The sequence below is a fragment of the Myotis nattereri genome, assembly GCF_964212035.1.
Source record: "Myotis nattereri genome assembly, chromosome: 3".
Lineage (NCBI taxonomy): Eukaryota > Metazoa > Chordata > Mammalia > Chiroptera > Vespertilionidae > Myotis > Myotis nattereri.
The window spans coordinates 19,906,495-19,925,387 of NC_138077.1; the positions used below are offsets into that span (position 1 = coordinate 19,906,495).

The 18,893-nt window shown below is 37.1% G+C and overlaps 1 protein-coding gene across 1 annotated transcript in view; it reads right to left on the reverse strand.

Moving 5' to 3' along the window:
• Positions 1-1,331: 1,331 nt before the first annotated feature.
• DHX36 (DEAH-box helicase 36) overlaps positions 1,332-18,893 on the reverse strand; it is a 44,056-nt gene continuing 26,494 nt past the window's right edge. The window contains exons 16-25 of the mRNA XM_081087057.1: positions 15,831-15,948; positions 15,082-15,180; positions 13,294-13,467; positions 13,060-13,146; positions 12,070-12,153; positions 9,318-9,417; positions 9,137-9,227; positions 5,285-5,405; positions 4,026-4,178; positions 1,332-3,669 (exon numbers count right to left, since the gene is read on the reverse strand). Coding sequence (XP_080943183.1) covers positions 3,484-3,669; positions 4,026-4,178; positions 5,285-5,405; positions 9,137-9,227; positions 9,318-9,417; positions 12,070-12,153; positions 13,060-13,146; positions 13,294-13,467; positions 15,082-15,180; positions 15,831-15,948 — 1,213 coding nt within the window. The 3' untranslated portion in view covers positions 1,332-3,483. The remainder of the gene's footprint in view (positions 3,670-4,025; positions 4,179-5,284; positions 5,406-9,136; positions 9,228-9,317; positions 9,418-12,069; positions 12,154-13,059; positions 13,147-13,293; positions 13,468-15,081; positions 15,181-15,830; positions 15,949-18,893) is intronic.

Here is an 18,893-nt window from a genome sequence, read left to right on the forward strand (position 1 = left end):
TTTATAAACAAACTGGTATAACCATACAATGCAAACTATTAAACAATAAAAAATAAGCTAACTACTGATACATGCAACATAAATATCTCTAAACCATTGTTTAGGGAAAGAAGCCAGACACAAAAGACTACATATAATTCCATTTATTTGAAATTCTAGAAAAGGTGACCAAAGCAGATCAATGGTTGCCTATGGAAAGTGGGAGGCAGGAGATTGATAAAGGAGAATAAGGGAAATATTTTTTAAAAAATCCTCACCCAAGGATATGTTTTAAATTGATCTTGGATAGAGAGAGGGAGGAAGAGAGAAACATCAATGTAAGAGAGAAACATCAATCTGCTGTCTCCTGCATGCATCCTTACCGGGAATGGAACCTGCCATCTTCGGTGTATGGGATGATGCTACCAGCTGAGCCACCCAGACAGGGCAACAAAGGAAATTTTTAGGTGATGGGAATGTTTTATATCAAGCTTCTGGTGGTAGCAAATACATGACTTCATACATTTGACAAAATCCACAGATTTATACACTTAAATTGGCTAATTTTATTATATATAAAATAATACCTTAAAGCTTATAAAAGATGTAAATATATCAAAATGGGTAAAATGCTTGTTAAATTTCTCAAGTCTACAATGATATATATTGTTTTAAAATCAGAATAAAAATGCCATTTTAAAACAATTATAAAATATGATTCTACTACATAATCACAATTACTTAAAAATAAATATACACAAACTCAGGGCTAAAAAATGGAAGGAAAATTGCCATTTAGTTTGGGTGAGAGGGTATTAAATTCCTTCTAAAGGAATTTGTAACTTAGGGTGCACTTTGTTTTAAAAATGCAGTAAGAGAAAATCATTTGTAATTATTGGTATAAATCAGCAATTATCAACCAGTATGCAGCAAGAATTTTAAAAGCATGCATTACCTGATGATTTAGTTAGGGGCACTGACTTCTTTTCCTTTAAGACTGTCAAAATGACAACAGCCAACACAACAATAGCTGTCCAGTGAGAATAAATCAAAATGATGCCTTTTTTATTGTTGGATCGGCAAAAAATATACTTTCTGGTGTGCCTCAGAATTTTAGTAATTAGTTTATGTGTGCCATGAGATGAAAATGGTTGAAAACCGCTGGTATCTAGAGCTTCTGTCCTAGTTAATGAATTAGGAAGGTGTCACATGGACCCAACTTTTAAAAGATATTTTTAATGATTATTCGGTGATTGGTTTACACTTTGATTTTTTGTAAGTTTCTGTTTCAGGGTTATTTGTTCAAGAGTTATCTTCAATATCACTCAGAACAGCGAGACAAATACATTTTTGTGTTAATTTAATGCCTTATTCTTTAAAACTACCAAGTAAATAGTTCCCAGACCTGGAATACATTTTCAATTCAGCAACACCCTATTTTGTAAACAAAAGAGAGAGCAAAAATAGCACCTTCAATTAAAATTTCCATCCTGGCCAGCTGTAGAGAAGACATAAATTGGGGGTGGTAACTGCTTAATTTCTTCGAGTAGCTCATCTATTAAAACAATTCTTCAGGAACATTTTTTTCTATTTATATGGAGACCAAATATTGGTTCGCAAACATGGAAACCAACTAACTAGTAATCTTGTTTTACAGATTTAAAAAATTGCTTTCTGTCAAGACCATTGTGGGAGAGGTGGAGAGGTAGAAACTAAGTCATTCTTTAGAACAGAACCTAATGGTCAACTTGAGTTTAGGGGCAAAACTAAGGTGATACAATATTGTGACATGACTCAATATAAGAACAGTGAGAGACAGGTCACTTTTGGGAGACTAGCCAAGGGAATGGACTTAGGACACACAGGACATTCAAAACCTTGGAAGGCAAGGGTAGGTTGACACCCATTCCTAGAAATGGAGCAGTACCTGAACCAATGTTGTTAACAGATCATCATGGCATTATCAGGAAATCCCAGGCATTATAGGATACTCTTCCTTTGGTTTCTTTGTATTTACTGGAATGCACAGTAAGATTTGTAGCTTTTAGAGGTTCTTGATGTTTCTTCTGCAGTATGTCCAGGACCACCACTTACATACCTTTTATCAGACATACCGGTCAAACTATTAGATCACAAAATAAATGGTAAAAACAACGCTCAGCTAACAATGCTTGGTGATGAATACTTTGTGTTTCAATGACAGATTTTTTGCATCTGTGAGTAGGGAAGGCTGTTTGGATAATTCAGTGGCTCCCTAGCATTATCAAGGACTGATGATTTTCACTACTGTCCCAGTGAGCCAACCTTGTGACCATAAAATGACTGTAGCCGTTCTCATCCAGACAAGGAGGAGAGCAGAACTTCCTGTGCGCCAAGTCTATTAGTGGGGGAAATCTTTCTCCCACGGCCCTGGCAGATCTGTTTTCATTGGCCAGGGCAGGTTCACGTAGTCATGCCTTATCAGTTACTTAAAAGGGGAATAAGACCATGAAGGGTCCAACATCCTCGGGCACAAGGCTGCACAGAGAGGGAATGCTTGAACAAGCAAATAAGAGGGAGGGACAGGATGGCTGCTGGATAATAACCAGTATTTCTCACAACTGGATAGGGCTAAAAACACACAGTACATGGCACACTGACGTCCACTGGCTGAGGGTATACTAGCACTCAGAGTACGAAAAAAAAGTGTAATATAATGGACTACGATAAAACTATATTTCAGGGACAAGTAATACCTAAGATTTAGTGAGCATACTCTACATGCCAGACACTAGTCTATGTACTTTATGTGCATTAACATATTCAAACCTCACAACGTTACCTGTATTTTACAGACAAGGAAACAAGAAGCGAAGTGACAGAGCTGAAATTTTAACTTAGGAGTTAGACTCCAGACCCTTGCTCTCAATTGCTACCTTATGCTGCACAAGGTGATGTAAAAGAGAAATGAATATATTCTAAAACCATTTTTAAAAAATCAAAGAAACCAAGGGAGAGGTGGAGAGGTAGAAACCAAGCCAAAAGGGTAGCAGAGATTTACACATTGTACATTTTATTAAATACTGGGTTTTATTAGAACAAATGAACTTCTGATAGAAGTTTCATTTAAAAAATGTGGCTGTGTTCAAATTCCTACTTGACACTGCCTTTTGGGTAAGCATTCTATTTTTACCAGTTCTATACTCAGCCATTACGGGCAGAAAAATTATTTTTTCCATAACAGAACCAAGGACTTTCTCAAGTGGTACAACACTGTAAGAGGAATAATCCCAAAGTGTATGACCACACAGAGTATTTGATCAGAAAACACGTTGTTTTTATGGTATATTTATAATAGCTACAGACAACATTGCGAACTCATGCACAGTAAGTCTTTACTATCTACTGAAGATTCTACCTGACACATGAAAATTATCCATGTCCCAGGGTTTGGCATTTAGCCAAACATTAACTATGATGGAAGATGGCTAACAAATTGGCTTTTCCGACCACACAGAAAAGGTGTCAGCTGCAACCTCCATCCTGGAGTCGTGGCGGCAAGTTCCTGGGAATTGCTTTTTCCTGTGTTTTGATCAAGTCTGTAATAGCTGAGAGCACTGCACAGTCTCTGGATTTAGTGTCCTTCCAATCGACAGGATGGGGGCTTTCGATCTTCTCTTGCAGAAGGGTATCTAGTTCCTTTCTTAATTCCTAAGGTTGGAAAAATTACACAAGTTCAAGAAAGGCAGATATACAATAAAACAATGTAATAAATAAAAGTGACTAGCTGAGACAGGAACTTCATAAGCTGTTATACAAAAGACTGAAATATTTAGTAAGCAACTGAAGTTCAGTAAAATTTAAAACTTTAAGCTTCCATCTCACTTAGACATTTACAATGGTTGGTCCGTAACTACCTCAAAAAACAATGAATCAATTTCTCAACACTATTTGTTTTGCTGCAATATATCAAGAAATGTTCACAAAACATAACACCCTGAACAAAACCACAAGACAATATCTTAACTGGCAAGTATATTCAAAGACAATCACATAAAGCCAGTCACCTTAACCAAATGGGCAATTCTTGCTGGAGACTGAAAGACAATCCATTCATCTACAGCAATAGTTTCCTGATCATTATCTTTCTGGATGGAAATATCACCTCCAAAGAACAGGAGACAGTATGGGGAAACTTCTGTGCAGTCATACAAGTATATCTATAAGGAAATTAAAGCAAATTAGCACATTAAAGAGTCTGAATTACTGCCACATTAATCCAATTATTATCAGTATCAATTTGCTATTAGTATTGATCCTTTTAAAATAGGTATTATCCTATTCATGTAATTAGAGAGACTAGTTATGAAGAAATAACTTTAAACAAGCCATTCTTAACTCAGAAAACATAGTTTTATATTTTTATTTCAATTCAAAGAATATCATTATTCTTAAGCAAAATATTTTCTGAGGGACAAAACCAAAACACTAAAACAGTTGAAAGTATTTTTATAACTGTATAAACAGAATCCCACTTAACATTCTGACCAATACTTACCTGTATAATAAAAGGGTAATATGCAAATTGACCCTAATAGCAGAACGACTGGGAATGACTGGTCACTATGACACACACTGACCACCAAGGGGCAGATGCTCAATGCAGGAGCTACCCTCTGGTGGTCAGTGTGCTCTCACATGGGGGAGCTCTGCTCAGCTACAAGCCAGGCTGACGGCTGCCAGCACAATGGTGATGGCAGGAGCCTCTCTCGCCTTCTCAGCAGCACTAAGGATGTCCGACTGCAGCTTAGGCCTACTCCCCGCTGGCAAGTGGACATCCCCCGAGGGCTCCCGGACTGTCAGAGGGACGTCTGACTGCCAGCTTAGGCCTGATCCCCCTGGGAAGCGGGACTAAGCCAGCAGGTGGACAGCCCCCGACGGGTCCCAGACTGTAAGAGGGCACAGGCTGGGTTGAGGGACCCCCCCACCCCCGCCCGAGTTCACAAATTGCTAGTAAGATATACTGATATGCCAACAAAATTCTTTGTACAATGTAAACTCCTCTATACCAAGAAATACCAGCATTTCCAAAAAACACACTCTGAAAGAAAATTATGCAAATCAAATAACTGTCCCAATTAATTAAAATACAAAAATAGATCATGACATACATTCACATAAAAAGTATAGTTTATTTGCTTAAGTTATAATTCATGTCATAAAAAATTTTTAAAGAACAAATTTTGTTTATAATTATGAAAATCATACAATGACAAGAAAACAACAACACTGACATTAAGATCCATGATTATTTTTATTTACTTACACTACTGGTTCTCATCTTCAGGTGATAGATAAGCCAATTGTAATGAAACTCTGTTTGCTCCACATTAACGGATTTAGGATGAATAGAAACTAGTCCATCAGTTTTTGTGTAAACTTTCACCCTTTAAGAAAGTTAAAATGGAGTTTGTTAAAAAAAAATCCTAGAGATTCCAAACCAATTCCAGAATCTAAAAAAGCTCCACAGGTAAGTTCAATTTATTTTTGCGATGTAAGTTTACAAATTTATATTCGAGGAAATATATTTTTTAATAAAACATGGAAAAATATCAGCTAAATGTGAAAACTATAAATCATACATCAAATCCTCTTCAAGGTATAATTACTCAACACATTAAAAAGGTGTCAAAATATTCCTTAATTATGTTTCTACTATTCCACTGAAGAACAAAGAATGAAATAAACAGCTGAAATACTTCAAAATGATTCACACCAAGAGAATGGTCTATACATAATACTGTCAATTATGATACTAAAGCCTTTAATCTACAAAATAACTTTGTGAAATGATAATTTAAAAATTTCACAGGTTATACACCCAGGTGAATATAAAATAAAAAATTAAGAATGGTTAGAAGGAGTTTTAGCTACAACTGTCTTTTAAAAACCTATTCTAAACTCCCATTTTCAAAACAGGAATACTTGGAATAAATGTACTCTGACACAATTCTAGTTCAGTCTCTTCATTCCTAGGGGTCTCTTCTTTGATAGTCATAAAAATTTTACCTCAACTTGTGTGAGTTTTTAGTTAATATTATTCAACAAGGAGCTGTTTGGTGACTTATTTATAAATAGTCAATGGCAATTACTTATATTACATGTGTACAACTCAGTCGTTAGACAATCATATACTTTATATAGTGTTTCCAGTAACCACCTGGCACCAGTTATCACATTATTGACTATATTTCCTATGCTTTCCTTTACATCCCTGTGGCTGGTCTATAGCTAACGAATTTGTACTACTTAATCTCTTCACCTCTTCCAGTCCCCCCAAATTCCTTTCCTCTGGCATCCACCAGTCCAGTCTGCTCTATGTCTATGGGTCTATTTCAATTGTGTTTGTTCATTTATTTCGTTCTTTACATTTCACATATAAGTGAAATGAGTATCTTTTCTGTGTTTCTAGGAATTCATATACTTCTGTCAAAATCATGGTGATGAGGCATCATTCAGAATTGATTCAGAAATTATTTTCCTCACTGCACAGTCCATTTAACCAATGCCATCCTGAAACCCTACATTGCTGCAGCAGCAGAGTCTGGCACTTTTTCCATATGGGACCAGAGAGAAAATATTTCAGGCTTTGTGGGTCCTATGATCTTGGCCACAACTACTCAGCTCTGCTAGTGTAGCAGCAGAGCAGACACGGACAACAGGTAAACACCAGGTGTGGCTGTTTTCCAATAAACATGTACCCAAACAAGCTTTTTGCCAGTGGGCCAAAATTTGCTGACTCCTGGTCTAGACCCAAACAAAGTACCAGTCCAAAGAGACCTCCCCCTCCCCCAATAGCACCTTCCCAGGATGACAGAGGGATATATAAAATGTTTGTATTTAAAAGAATCTGTTAAACTACCTTTTAAGAAAAATTTGACAAAGTACTAATGTCAAAAAGTACTTGGATCACTAAAAATGTGAATAATCCAGCCACGATTAAAATTCATGTTATGCATAATCTTATACCTGAGAATAGGGTTTCTGAGAATCAGCATTTTTGACATACTGAGTTCTTTGCAGTGGAGGGCTGTCCTCACAGAGCACCCCTGGCCTCTATCTATTAGCTGCCAGTAGTATCACAGCAGTTGTAACCATCACAAATGTCTCCAGACACACTCAAATGACCCAAGAGGCAAAAATCAAACTCAGTTGAGAACCAACAACCTAAAACATTGACTATGTTTTATTTTTAAGGTCTATATTTTTTATGTTTATAATCTTAGAGTTACACAGCTTTTTCATTTAACATGTTAAGGGCCAAGCCTGTTTTGTCTTCCTTTCTGTTTAGCCCAAGATATCCGATTTCACCGATATGCTGGCAGCACCAGTGACTGACATGGCACTTAAAGTGTTAATATCAGTTCCGATATTGTATATGTTACAATACAATGTCTATTTTACATGCCCACCTATAAGAAAAGTTATATAGTATGATATTATAAAATCACTAGATGCCTGGGACACGAGATTCATGCACTTGGTGGGGGGGGTTTGGGGGGGAGGTCCCTCTCACAGTCAGTGAGCCCGGCTTTTGCCTGAGGGAGCCCACTGACCACCGGGGGCAGCTCCTGAGTTGAGCATCTGCCCCCTGGTGGTCAGTGCACGTCATACTTACTGGTCGTTCTGCTGTTTGGTCAATTTGCATATTGGCCTTTTATTATATAGGATAATTTTCTCATTTGTTACTAGACTTCTATGTTGTTTAAAATATAGCTTTAAAAAAAATCTGCAATTACTTCCTTAGGACATATGCCTCAAATTAAAATATTCACTTATAAATTCACTGGGCCAGGGTGTATTTTAATGACTGTTGATATATAATTCTAATTTAGAGCACCCTTAAAAAAAAAAAAAAGGGTGGCAATTCACATACCACAAGCCATTTGACTTTCAGTCTCTCTTTTTCCTCACTAGCTCATTTCTTAGGCAAAAATATGCCAAGTTCTCTCATTCTGTCCAACTACAACTGAGGCTAACTCTACTTGTACATGTCTTATATAATAAAAGTGTAATATGCAAATTGACCAAGCGGCAGAACAGCGGGATGACCATCTGGGACCATGCTGTGACACCCACTGGCACCAGGCCAGCCACGGCGGGAGCGATACGATTGGTCGGGGGCCCGGCCATTGCCCCATGACCACCCCGCAGAGGAAGGCCCAGGTTACTGGCTGTTGGGGCGATCAATTGGGGGGCTCCACGATCGCCCCAAAGAAGGAGGCCCAGGCCACCAGCCAGCGGGCTGTGGTGGGTGGGTGAAGCCTTCCTCTGTGAGGGAAGCCCCGGTCCCAGTGGCCAGAGGGAAGCCTGGGTCCTGGGTGCCAAAGGGAAGTGATGTCGACGGCTGGGGAAGGAAGGCCTACCCTTGCACGAATTTCATGCAAAGTCATACTTTATTTTTCACAATAGTAAAATCACGGTTTTATTCATAGAGACAAATTACAAAATTATGTTTTAAAAGACAGGCAAAACATCCTGAAGCAAATCTATTCTAAGCACTGCCCACCTGGTACTGTGTTTTTTTTTTTCCACATTTAAAAGTTTTGCATTTAAAGTTTAAGATAGCTTAGAGAACTTTGATATAATATGGCTACAAGTAACCCACTCATATCATGTCACTGAGCTTCTGGGATGATTTTAATACCTGGCTTACTTTTCTTGTATTTACACTGCTATTATATTCACTAACATTCTTTGTAAACCATGAATAGGTGATTGAGAGCTCACACCAGGGATGTGCTATGAGGGAAAGTTTGCCTTCTCTTAAATCAGGGGTGGGGAACATTTTTACTGCCAAAGGCCATTTGGATATTGACATCATTCACGGGCCATACACAATTATCAAATTAAAAATTAGCCTGCTATATTTGGTCAGACATTTAATTAACTCACCCTTAATGCCTTTGCTGGGCCAGACCAAATGACTTCTCAGGCCTTATATGGCCTGAGGGCCGGACATTCCCCACCCCTGTCCTAAATAACCAAAAGTAAAAAGAACAAGAATCTGGCCCAAGAAATATGACTAAGAGCAAATGTATAATGAGTACTGTTGTATTACAGAATTTCAAAAGTTTAAGAACAGAATTACAAGTAATACATAATCTTCAATGCTTACATTTTTCTTTTTTTACCCAAATTTAATCGGATTTTAGCAACTTTGGGATATAGGCCAGCACAGATGACCGCTTTAATTATCTTCTCATTATCTATTAGGGGTGGGAAGGTAGAGAAAAAGGTGTAAAATACTGATACAATGGACAATAGCAGCAAGTTATTTACACTGTTTTCTGCTTTACCTGAATTTATATTGGATTTTGGATCTTTTGGACTTCTACTGCTTACAAATCCAGCTCCAAGAAGATGCTCAGCAAACTGCCCTTTCATGTTATGCAGCATCTAGAGAATAAGTAAACAGAACTAGAAAACCTTTCTCAGACTAAGAGGGGGTTATAAAACATAAATAAATTTAACTATAAGCTTTCCCTGCTCTATAAAATACTGCAAAATGTGGTGTTTTAGAGCAGGAATTGGTAAACTACATTATAAAAACCTCTTTTTGTCAATAGAACACACCCATTCATTTACATATTATCAATGGTTGCTCTGCACTATAATGGCAGAGGTGTGTGGTTGCAAAGGAGACCATATGGCTTGTAAGCCTACAATAGTTATAATCTGATCTTTTACAGAAAAGATTTGCCTATTGTAGGATATAAGTACTGATATTTAAGGATTACCCCATTTTGCAAAAAGACTAATATAGTCTTCAAAATTGTTCACCCATATTTTGAAAGAAATACAGAAAAGCATATTTCCAACATCCATCCATATTTCTACTATTGAGAATTAACTACTGTTGCTTATTGGCACAAAAACTTAAGGTCTTTTTCTTTAAGAAAAATCATTATTTGGGTAAAAATGATGCACTGTTCATTATAAAACATTCAAGTAATATTGAAAAGCAGAAATAAAGAAAATTCCCTAAACTCAATACTGTCAGAAAGATCATTCATTAAAAAATAATATTGCAGGACATTTATGTATACACTGACAGAAGAATTAGACAAAAATACTATCCTAACAATGGGATAACAGTATAGAAGCTATTTTATAAAAGTATTAAAATTAATTCTAGCTCAATTTTTTAAAAGTTAAATAGAAATGAAACTGGACTAGATGAATTTTACAATTTCATAATCATGAGATATTTAATAAGGTATCCTTGCAAGCTTAAAATAAGAGACTACAAAACATAAACTTGGTCATATTTAAGTGTATCTTCCTTTTATGAACTGTGTGACTTTAGTTTTCCAACTTAATTTCTCTTATAACTGACTCTCTGGGTTACCTCCTGAGTTTTATTACCATTATTTTTTATTGTTCTGGATAATGATCTTTACATTCTTATTTTGAACTAGTATATTTACATAATTTCAGTGTACATCACCAGCTGATTTAGTGTGCATTCTTCATTACTGAATTCTTTTTTGATTCATCCCTCAAAAGGCAGCATTTCATTTTCAATGAATTTTTCAAGGACAGCTCAAGTTCATGGGTGCAGTACTTCAATTGCTTTCTTGAATGTCTATCTTTGTCTTCAGATTTTAATATCTTGACTGAATACAATATTCTCAAACACTTGGGTTCAGCCAACTTTCCATACTTGTGGTTCATTTTTTTTTTTTTTCAGGAAAATGTTCTTACACATTTCTCAAATACATACTTCATCACACTTGAATTGTCTATGTATAGACATCTATTATTTTCAGGATGGATTAGTCCTGTCTTCCTGTCTGTAAGTTTTTTACTTAATTAGTTTAGTGTTTTCCTTTTGCAGCTGCATTTACAAAGTGTGATGATCTCAAGCCTTTCTTCTATGGCAATACTTTGCTTTAAAGGGATGTATATTTTGTTTATTGTCATTCTTTTGGTCTTTAATTTTTCTTCTTAGCCCAGCAGTCTTTTCATTCTATGGTTTCCTTTCTTATTTTTGTTTTATTGAATTCACATTCTTAACCCTTTTCAGTCCAAAGTCCAGGCTGACTCGACAGACCAGGCGCTAGGAGCAGGTCCAACGTGGAGCTGAGGTCGACACCGCAGACCGCTGCGATTATATGCATTGTCAGTTTAAGGTGCTGAGTTGCGTGTGGGGAAATGTTTCAAAAGATACCACACTATGAAATGTTTTAAAGAATAAACTCTTTGACTGAACATACTTAATAATATAACCAGTGAATTTTTGGTTTAAACTTTAAAATAAGAACATTAAAAAGTTCAACATTCAATCCTGTCCATTTATTTGGACCAGACTGTTTGAATTCCAAAAATAAAATTGGACCACAAAGGATATTAAACTGCCCTATATTAGGAAACAGTTGTAAGTAAGGCTACAGCCATGATCCTTTTTATTTTGTTGATGCCTTGGCAGTTTTGATTAAATATGCTAGGTTCCTGATTCTTTTACCCACTTATAGAATTGTTAAATGTCCAGTCCAGTGTTCATGCCACACAGCTGAAGTGTATACGCGATGGGGGAAAGTGAGGACATTCATATTCTTACTGTTTTGAGATCACTTCTCCATTACAGAGCATCTGCCCTATGTATTGTTAACTTTCTTCTGTTTCACAAATGCCTACTGCACAGTGTTTCTCACTACACTAAATCAGTTAAAGATAAAGATACCCACCTAAAAGTTAAAGACACCCTGTTTGATATTAAAAATAGGTTTTAGGAGTATTAGTGAAAATCTTCAGGTGGAACCATCAAAATGTCAACTAGAGGGTGGGTACAGGAACAGTAACCGAGCTTTACTGTGTTTTCCTGCTATACTTTAGATTCTTGTAGCTTTCCTTAGCCATCAGTTGTTTATTATATTATACATCTTTTATTATTTTGTTGCAGTTGCTTTAATAAAGCTTTTTATAATGACTCAATTTCATAAGACAAATTCACACAATTAACCTTTTGCTACCAATCTAACTGTACAAAATGCATTCATATATTCCCTCTAATATAAATGAGAATCACTTCAAAACATTCACCATTACCTGCAGTGTGTTTGAAGACAGAAAGTATTCCCAGCAATAATCTTTTTCATATCTGAAACCACGTCGTCTAGCTTCTTCCCAGCCCTATGATGCAAAGAAATAAAGAAAACTATATCATTCCCCAAAGCAAAGATTGCCTACTTGTCTGTCTTTATTTGGGTAATAACCTTCTATTGATGTTCTCTCTGCAAAAAGGTCAAAGAATTTTGAAATTTATGAACTAAAGAAAAACAAAAACCTCCCCATGATCCTAATTGTTAAGAGATAACTGCCACTGAATTTCCAGACCTTTCTACAAATAAGTTACCTAGTAATACATTGTGCATTTTATATAAACTGGCATCATACTGCACATAATGAAGTTAACAAAATGAGCACTGTTCAACAAACTTCAATGCTATCAAATATTTTCCAGTTTCACAAACATAAAATTATTTTTTAGCTAGAGGAGGAAAGATGGGGAAAAATGGAAGTAATACTGAATGAGCTCAAAGGCGGAAAAAAAAAAATCCCATGCTATGCAGTACAAAACTGACTCTAGAAGTTGCTGTCTCTATATACCATAAAACATTTAAATTTTTGAAAAGATGAGTGATAAATGTTTATCTTCAGCTAAGCCTGGCATCTGGAAACAGAAAATGTCTATATTCTGAATAATGTACATGATTAAGATATTCTATCAAAATGTTAAATCGGAACATAGGTTTAATTTATTAATGATCAGAGAGAGACTTGTCATAAATGTCAATAAGATAGATACAAGTGAATATCAAATAAAATTTTAAAATAAATTATTCACTTGTTCAATTGTGATCAAAACAGGAACATACACTGAAAAATGAGGTTAAATTTTTTTCAAATGTTCACCTAATTTTAAACATTCTCACTTAGCAATTTATTCCTAATACCTATGATAATATAGGTTTTAAAAAGTTAAATATATCAGCTTTTCTCTTGAATAAACTGTCACAAGTTATTTATTTTTTTTACCTCAAATGCATTCACAACTGTCAGGTGGTCACTTTTAGAATCCTTTGCCAATTCCTTTCTTCTTGCATCTGCGACCTTTTCTTTCCCCTTAAAAAATAGAGAGGAAGGCAATTTAAATGGCTCTGACAGAATATAATAGGGCACAGTAATAAAAAGCGAGTGAAAAATTGTACCGAAGCAACAACTATTACGTTTGCATAAAAATGCCTAGCCTTTCCAGTGTATCTTTCTTACCAATGGAATGACAAAGGGATCCTTGAAGCTGAGACTAGCAGCAATGGTGAGGACTGGGTCTAAGCAACAGAACAGAGCTCCGAAAAGAATCATTTTTCCAATGTGTGGCTCAACTGGTAATCGTGCTAAGTGGACTCCAAGAGGTGTCAATTCTTCTTGTTTATCCAAAGCATTCTGTAAGGCAAGGGTTTATGTTTAAAACAGACATTCTAAAGCATCACATTCAACCCTGATTTTAGTTTGCTTAGAAAAAAAGAGGCCACTCTTAAATGGGAATGCTGTAATTCACAGTCAAGTTTTTTAAAAACCTGGGCTCCAGACCCCACTGTTGACAAGAATTTGCTGGCCTTTTCAAGATTTTGTTGTCTTCAAATGATTACATCAAGATCGGCTCTTAAGTTCAGTTGGGAGAGGGGATGTCACCCTGCTCAGGCTTTAAATGTTGCTGTCCTTTGGTTGTCCACCTCTACCCTAACTAATAAGATGATTCTAAGCACCACCTAGCTCTCCAGCTGTATTCTATTAGATAAAAGCTTGAAGGGGAGAGGGGTCACTAGTAAAACCGTACTACTTCCTAAAATGCTAGTAACCTCACTAAATCTAACCTACTTTCCAACAAAGACAGATAATATACAATGCTTGTTCATTTAAACAACTTATTACTCACATTAAAAGCTATTGCAATGTTCTAATATGGGCTAAAATCTCAAAACATTCTGCACGGATGGCTCAAATAAAACTGAAGTATGTAAAATATACTTGGGCATTCTTTAACTCAGCACCAATCAACAGAACTTGTAGCGATAACAGACATGTTCTATTATTGTGCTCTGAATACATGAGGCTAGTGCAGGGGTGGGCAAACTTTTTGACTCGAGGGCCACAATGGGTTCTTAAACTGGACCGGAGGGCCGGAACAAAAGCATGGATGGAGTGTTTGTGTGAACTAATATAAATTCAAAGTAAACATCATTACATAAAAGGGTACGGTCTTTTTTTCAATAGTTTTATTCATTTCAAACGGGCCGGATCCGGCCCGCGGGCCGTAGTTTGCCCACGGCTGGGCTAGTGGCTACTGTAATGGACAGCACGGCTCTAACTTCGTTCTCTCCATTCTGGGCACTAAGTCACAGTCCCTTTCTCATCGCTGTAGGCACTACCTCACAGCTAGTTCTGTGCTTCTCAACATGATCTTGCACAGATGGCTACCAAGTAAGCAGTCACTTGACTAAGAAACTGAAACTTAGTTTCTCAAAATACTGACTTCATTAACAAAAAATTTTTTAAGGGGAAAAAACGGTAAGAATAAAATGACAGGTAGGGAAACATGCTATTTTGGAGAAAACCCACTTGTTAGTATTTCTTCAAAAATACAAGAGTTGCCTTAATAAAATGTCCATACTGTCAATAAGTTACTTAGATTTGACAAAAACTCTAAAAATACTACAGTAATCAGTAAAAGTAGAATAAAACAACCAAATTCATTTCAAGAATACAAAGACCAAGAATTCAAAGATTTCAAGACTGTATGGAATTTTAAATCAAGCCTACAATGAAAAAAATTGTGTGGAAAGAACCCAGTATTATAAAACATCATAAAGGTATCATTTTTTAACTTTCCAACTCATATTTCATACACTCAGGTGAATAGTCAACTAGTGTATAAAACTGGCACTGCACATTCACCAGTCTGCTCTGCAGTAATGAGAGTAAATATATAATTAGCTGGCTGACATGCTCTTAACATTCTACATCTAAGTTACAATTAAAAAGAAAAATCAGGTTTACCAGTTCCATCAGGTGTTTTATGGAGAGTGACACTGCTTCATTTGATGGTGGGTCCATTAACCTACTCAGAAAATGAGCAATTCCACCTAGCCTTAAGATCTAGGGGAAGACAAATATAATTAAACATGTATCATGTATTGCCATAACAGTTTAGTCCTGCCTGTGTCACTCATTCAAGAAGAGTAGCAAACCTAAACATTATTTTCAAGTTAGTGTTTTTACTAGAGTAAGTTAAAATTACATTTGTGATTCCATAAAAACATGTTTAAAGGCTAACATGCTACTTTCTATCACCCACCAACTCTTATTAATGAGAAAAGTAGTTGGTTAAAATCTCAACTAACAAGTTGATTACCAATTAACAAGTTGATTACCTTATTTTCAAAATAAGGATAACTTTATGAAAATATGTAAAATACTGGAAAAAGGGGTAAGTAGTTTATAAAGAGGAATAAAAATCTTAAGATGGAATAACAGTAGCTAATATTTACTGAACACTTAACTATGTGCCATTAAGAGTTATGTGAATTTAAGTTATTTGTCCAATGTAACAAAACTGGCTTGTCAGAGGGGTGGTGAGATTCAAACACAGGTTCTTTGGCCCCAGAGCAGTAAATGATGAAAAATTTTTAAATAAGCATTTGAAGGAAGTTTATAAGCATAGTTTACTAACACACACAGGAAACAAATGCGTGATAAAAATTAGAACCCCACCACCATTTAGCTTTTGAACCACCCACCTAATTTACCTTTATTTGTAAACAAAGTTCTTCCAAAGGAGTTCTCAAGATTTCTGGCAGTTGATAGTCATCTAGAAGGCTTGCTCTAAGACTATTATACAGATGATAGCAATGACCAGGCTGAACTCTTAAAAGAAAAGGGGGGGGGGGGGGGGCGGAAAGCAGGGAAGAAGCATTTATCAGTGACATTTTAGAACTCCAGAGAAAAAAATAGGCAGAAAACGTAGCCAATTATCTATTTCTTACAAGCCACACCATAACTAATTATTATTTCACTTTTACTTATCACATATTAGTGTCCCGGAACACGGATTCGTGCACATTGAAAGGAAATTAATTAGAATATTTTAATATCACTATTTGTCCTTTCTCTATAATAGACGCATCAACCAAATTCACAATTGACAATGACAGATTGAAACACACTGTGCGATTGGTGCCAGTGAGAGCTTTGTATGTATCGTGCATGCGCCAGTCAACTTAGCCTTTTATATAGAGATAAACTTGCTTAATTAGACCTGCTTTCTGATTTAGCTAAACTCTTTCTAGCCTAGTGAGGCACCCCAACTTCTCTTTCAGGTAATTGTCAGCAACACAGCAGTAAATATCAACACAAGGCAGATTATTATTGTAGATCACTCAGGGAGAACAAAGGGTAAAATATTTAACTGTAGCAGTGTTTGACCGTATTCTGTGCAGTGAGAAAACCTGAAGTCGTTTTCAAGTTCACCATTTTACTTCTTTTCCATTGGATCAAGTTTCTAAACTTTCTGAATCTCCGTTGTCTTGCTAATAAAAAAAAATAAAAAAAAAAAAAGGATCCTACTGAGTCTCCTACCTACCTACTCCAGGACTACTGTGAGGATCAAATGAGATGAGGCATGGGAAAACACTCCACAAACATTTGGTTTTACTGTAAATTGTTTGCACCTGACTATAAAGCAAGTCAGGTTCCTGGGTTGAAGAAACTCCAGGGAGGCTAGTCCCTAGGGAGAGGAAGCCGGGGAGGTGCTACATGACATCATTACCCAGTGCCCACAGTGACCGTTTCCGGGCTGGGCTGTGGGTCACATTTTGCGCCAGCAGCGTTGCCTGCGATTTGGTGGGCTGTGGCTCTGGGGTGGTGGCGGGCCTGTGTCCCACTTGGGGGAAGCTGAGTGTTGGTTTGTCAGTGCCAGATCCATGGTGCACTTTATTTTTAAATGGCCAGCGCACATGAAGGCAGCTCCTGCGTTAAGTATCTGCCCCCTGATGGTCAGTGCGTGTCATAGCTACTGGTCGAAGGGAAGGACACTTAGCCATACACATACACACACACACACAGACACACACACACACACACACACACACACACACTAGTGGCCCGGTGCATGAAATTCATGCACATTACAAGAGAATTAGAGGAAATATTTTAATATTGCTATTTGCCCTTTCTCTATAACAGAAGTGTCAGAGATGAAAGAAAATTAGTAAAATGTATAAGAAAATCTTCCTCCTGTCAGAGTCTGGGGCGAGTCAAGTTCCCCCCTACCCATGCATGTTTCGATATTGCACAAGACCCAGACATGGCCAGCCCCACCCCCGTCAAGCCAGGTGGGGGGCACAGCCTCAGGTCCCCCGGCCCGGTGCTGGGGTGGGGGGTGGGAGCTCGCGGCCTCAGATCCCCCAGCCCGGCGCGAGGGTGTGATGACCATTTGCATATTAGCTCTTTATTATATAGGAAAGATATAGATTCCTTCTCCCAATGTGTTTTCAATAGCCTTAAATCCAATATCTCTATGTCCTAGATCTAAGAAATAGAAGACTCTCTTCTCCCACCAATAATTTGGTTCCCTATTTCTATCTTACAGAATCCACACTGCTATGCTCAATAACAGCAGTCTATTTAATCTCTATATGCCTTGTGAACATTTTATGTAACACTTCCTGACATTAAATTGTCTATATTATTTAAAATGCTTTTAGGTATGTGCTAATTAGTTGAGCTCTCAAAAGAATATTGGAAATTTCTTTTTTTTAAATCTAGTGACATGAATGATATTATTCACTGGACAAATAATAAGGACAGATAATGAAGAGGTGAGAATATTCATTTCATGTATTTTCAAACAAAAGTTTTCTATCAACTCTTGATGCTAATGGAGAAGGTGGTCCTTTTCCTATAGGAATAAAAATAAATTCTAAAAATTGTAGCTATTTCTATCACAAGTTTACAAAAACTTCATCTATTATATAACTCTAGAGGTCTGGTGCATGAAATGTGTGCACGGGTAGGGTCCCTAGGCCTGGCCAGTGATCAGGGCCAATTTGTGGGGCAACCAGTGGGGTGATTGGGGGGGCCTCCCCGCTGGCACCCACCTTGGCTGACCTGGGGCCTGTGGGCTGGGGGCAGCTCCTGCGTTGAGCGTCTGCACCCTGGTGGTCAGTGCGCGTCATAGCAATCGGTCGTTCCGCTGTTTGGTTGATTTGCATATTAGGCTTTTATTATATAGGATGTGCTCAAAAACTAAGGGTGCTTCCACCTAGGACCACATAATATATTTTGCTCTGACATTTAAATTAATTATCAAGCTAATCAGGTTTTGCTAAAGGAATTTACATCTATGGAGCCTACAAGGGACTATTTTCCACTTCAATTAAAACATTGTAGCCCTAGCCAGTTTGGCTCAGTGGATAGAGCGTCGACCTGCGGACTGAAGGGTCCCAGATTCGATTCCGGTCAAGGGCACATGTCTGGGTTTCAGGCTCGATCCCCAGTGGGGACCATGCAGGAGGCAGCTGATTAGTGATTCTCTCTCATTATTGATGTTTCTATCTCTCTCTTCCTCTTCCTTCCTCTCTGACGTTAAAAATACAAAAACGGAAAAAACAACAACAAAAAAACACATTGTAATTCCACAGTTAATCTACACTAGGAGAGTGGAGATGAAGAGTTAGATAAAAATGTAACATACTTCATTTATTTTATTTCCTGGTTCAAACCTAAGGCCTAGTGTATGTGCTATTCTTAAAAGTGCGACAAAGCCCATTCCCTACAATGAATACTTTTTAAATCAGCACCCAGTGGTGATA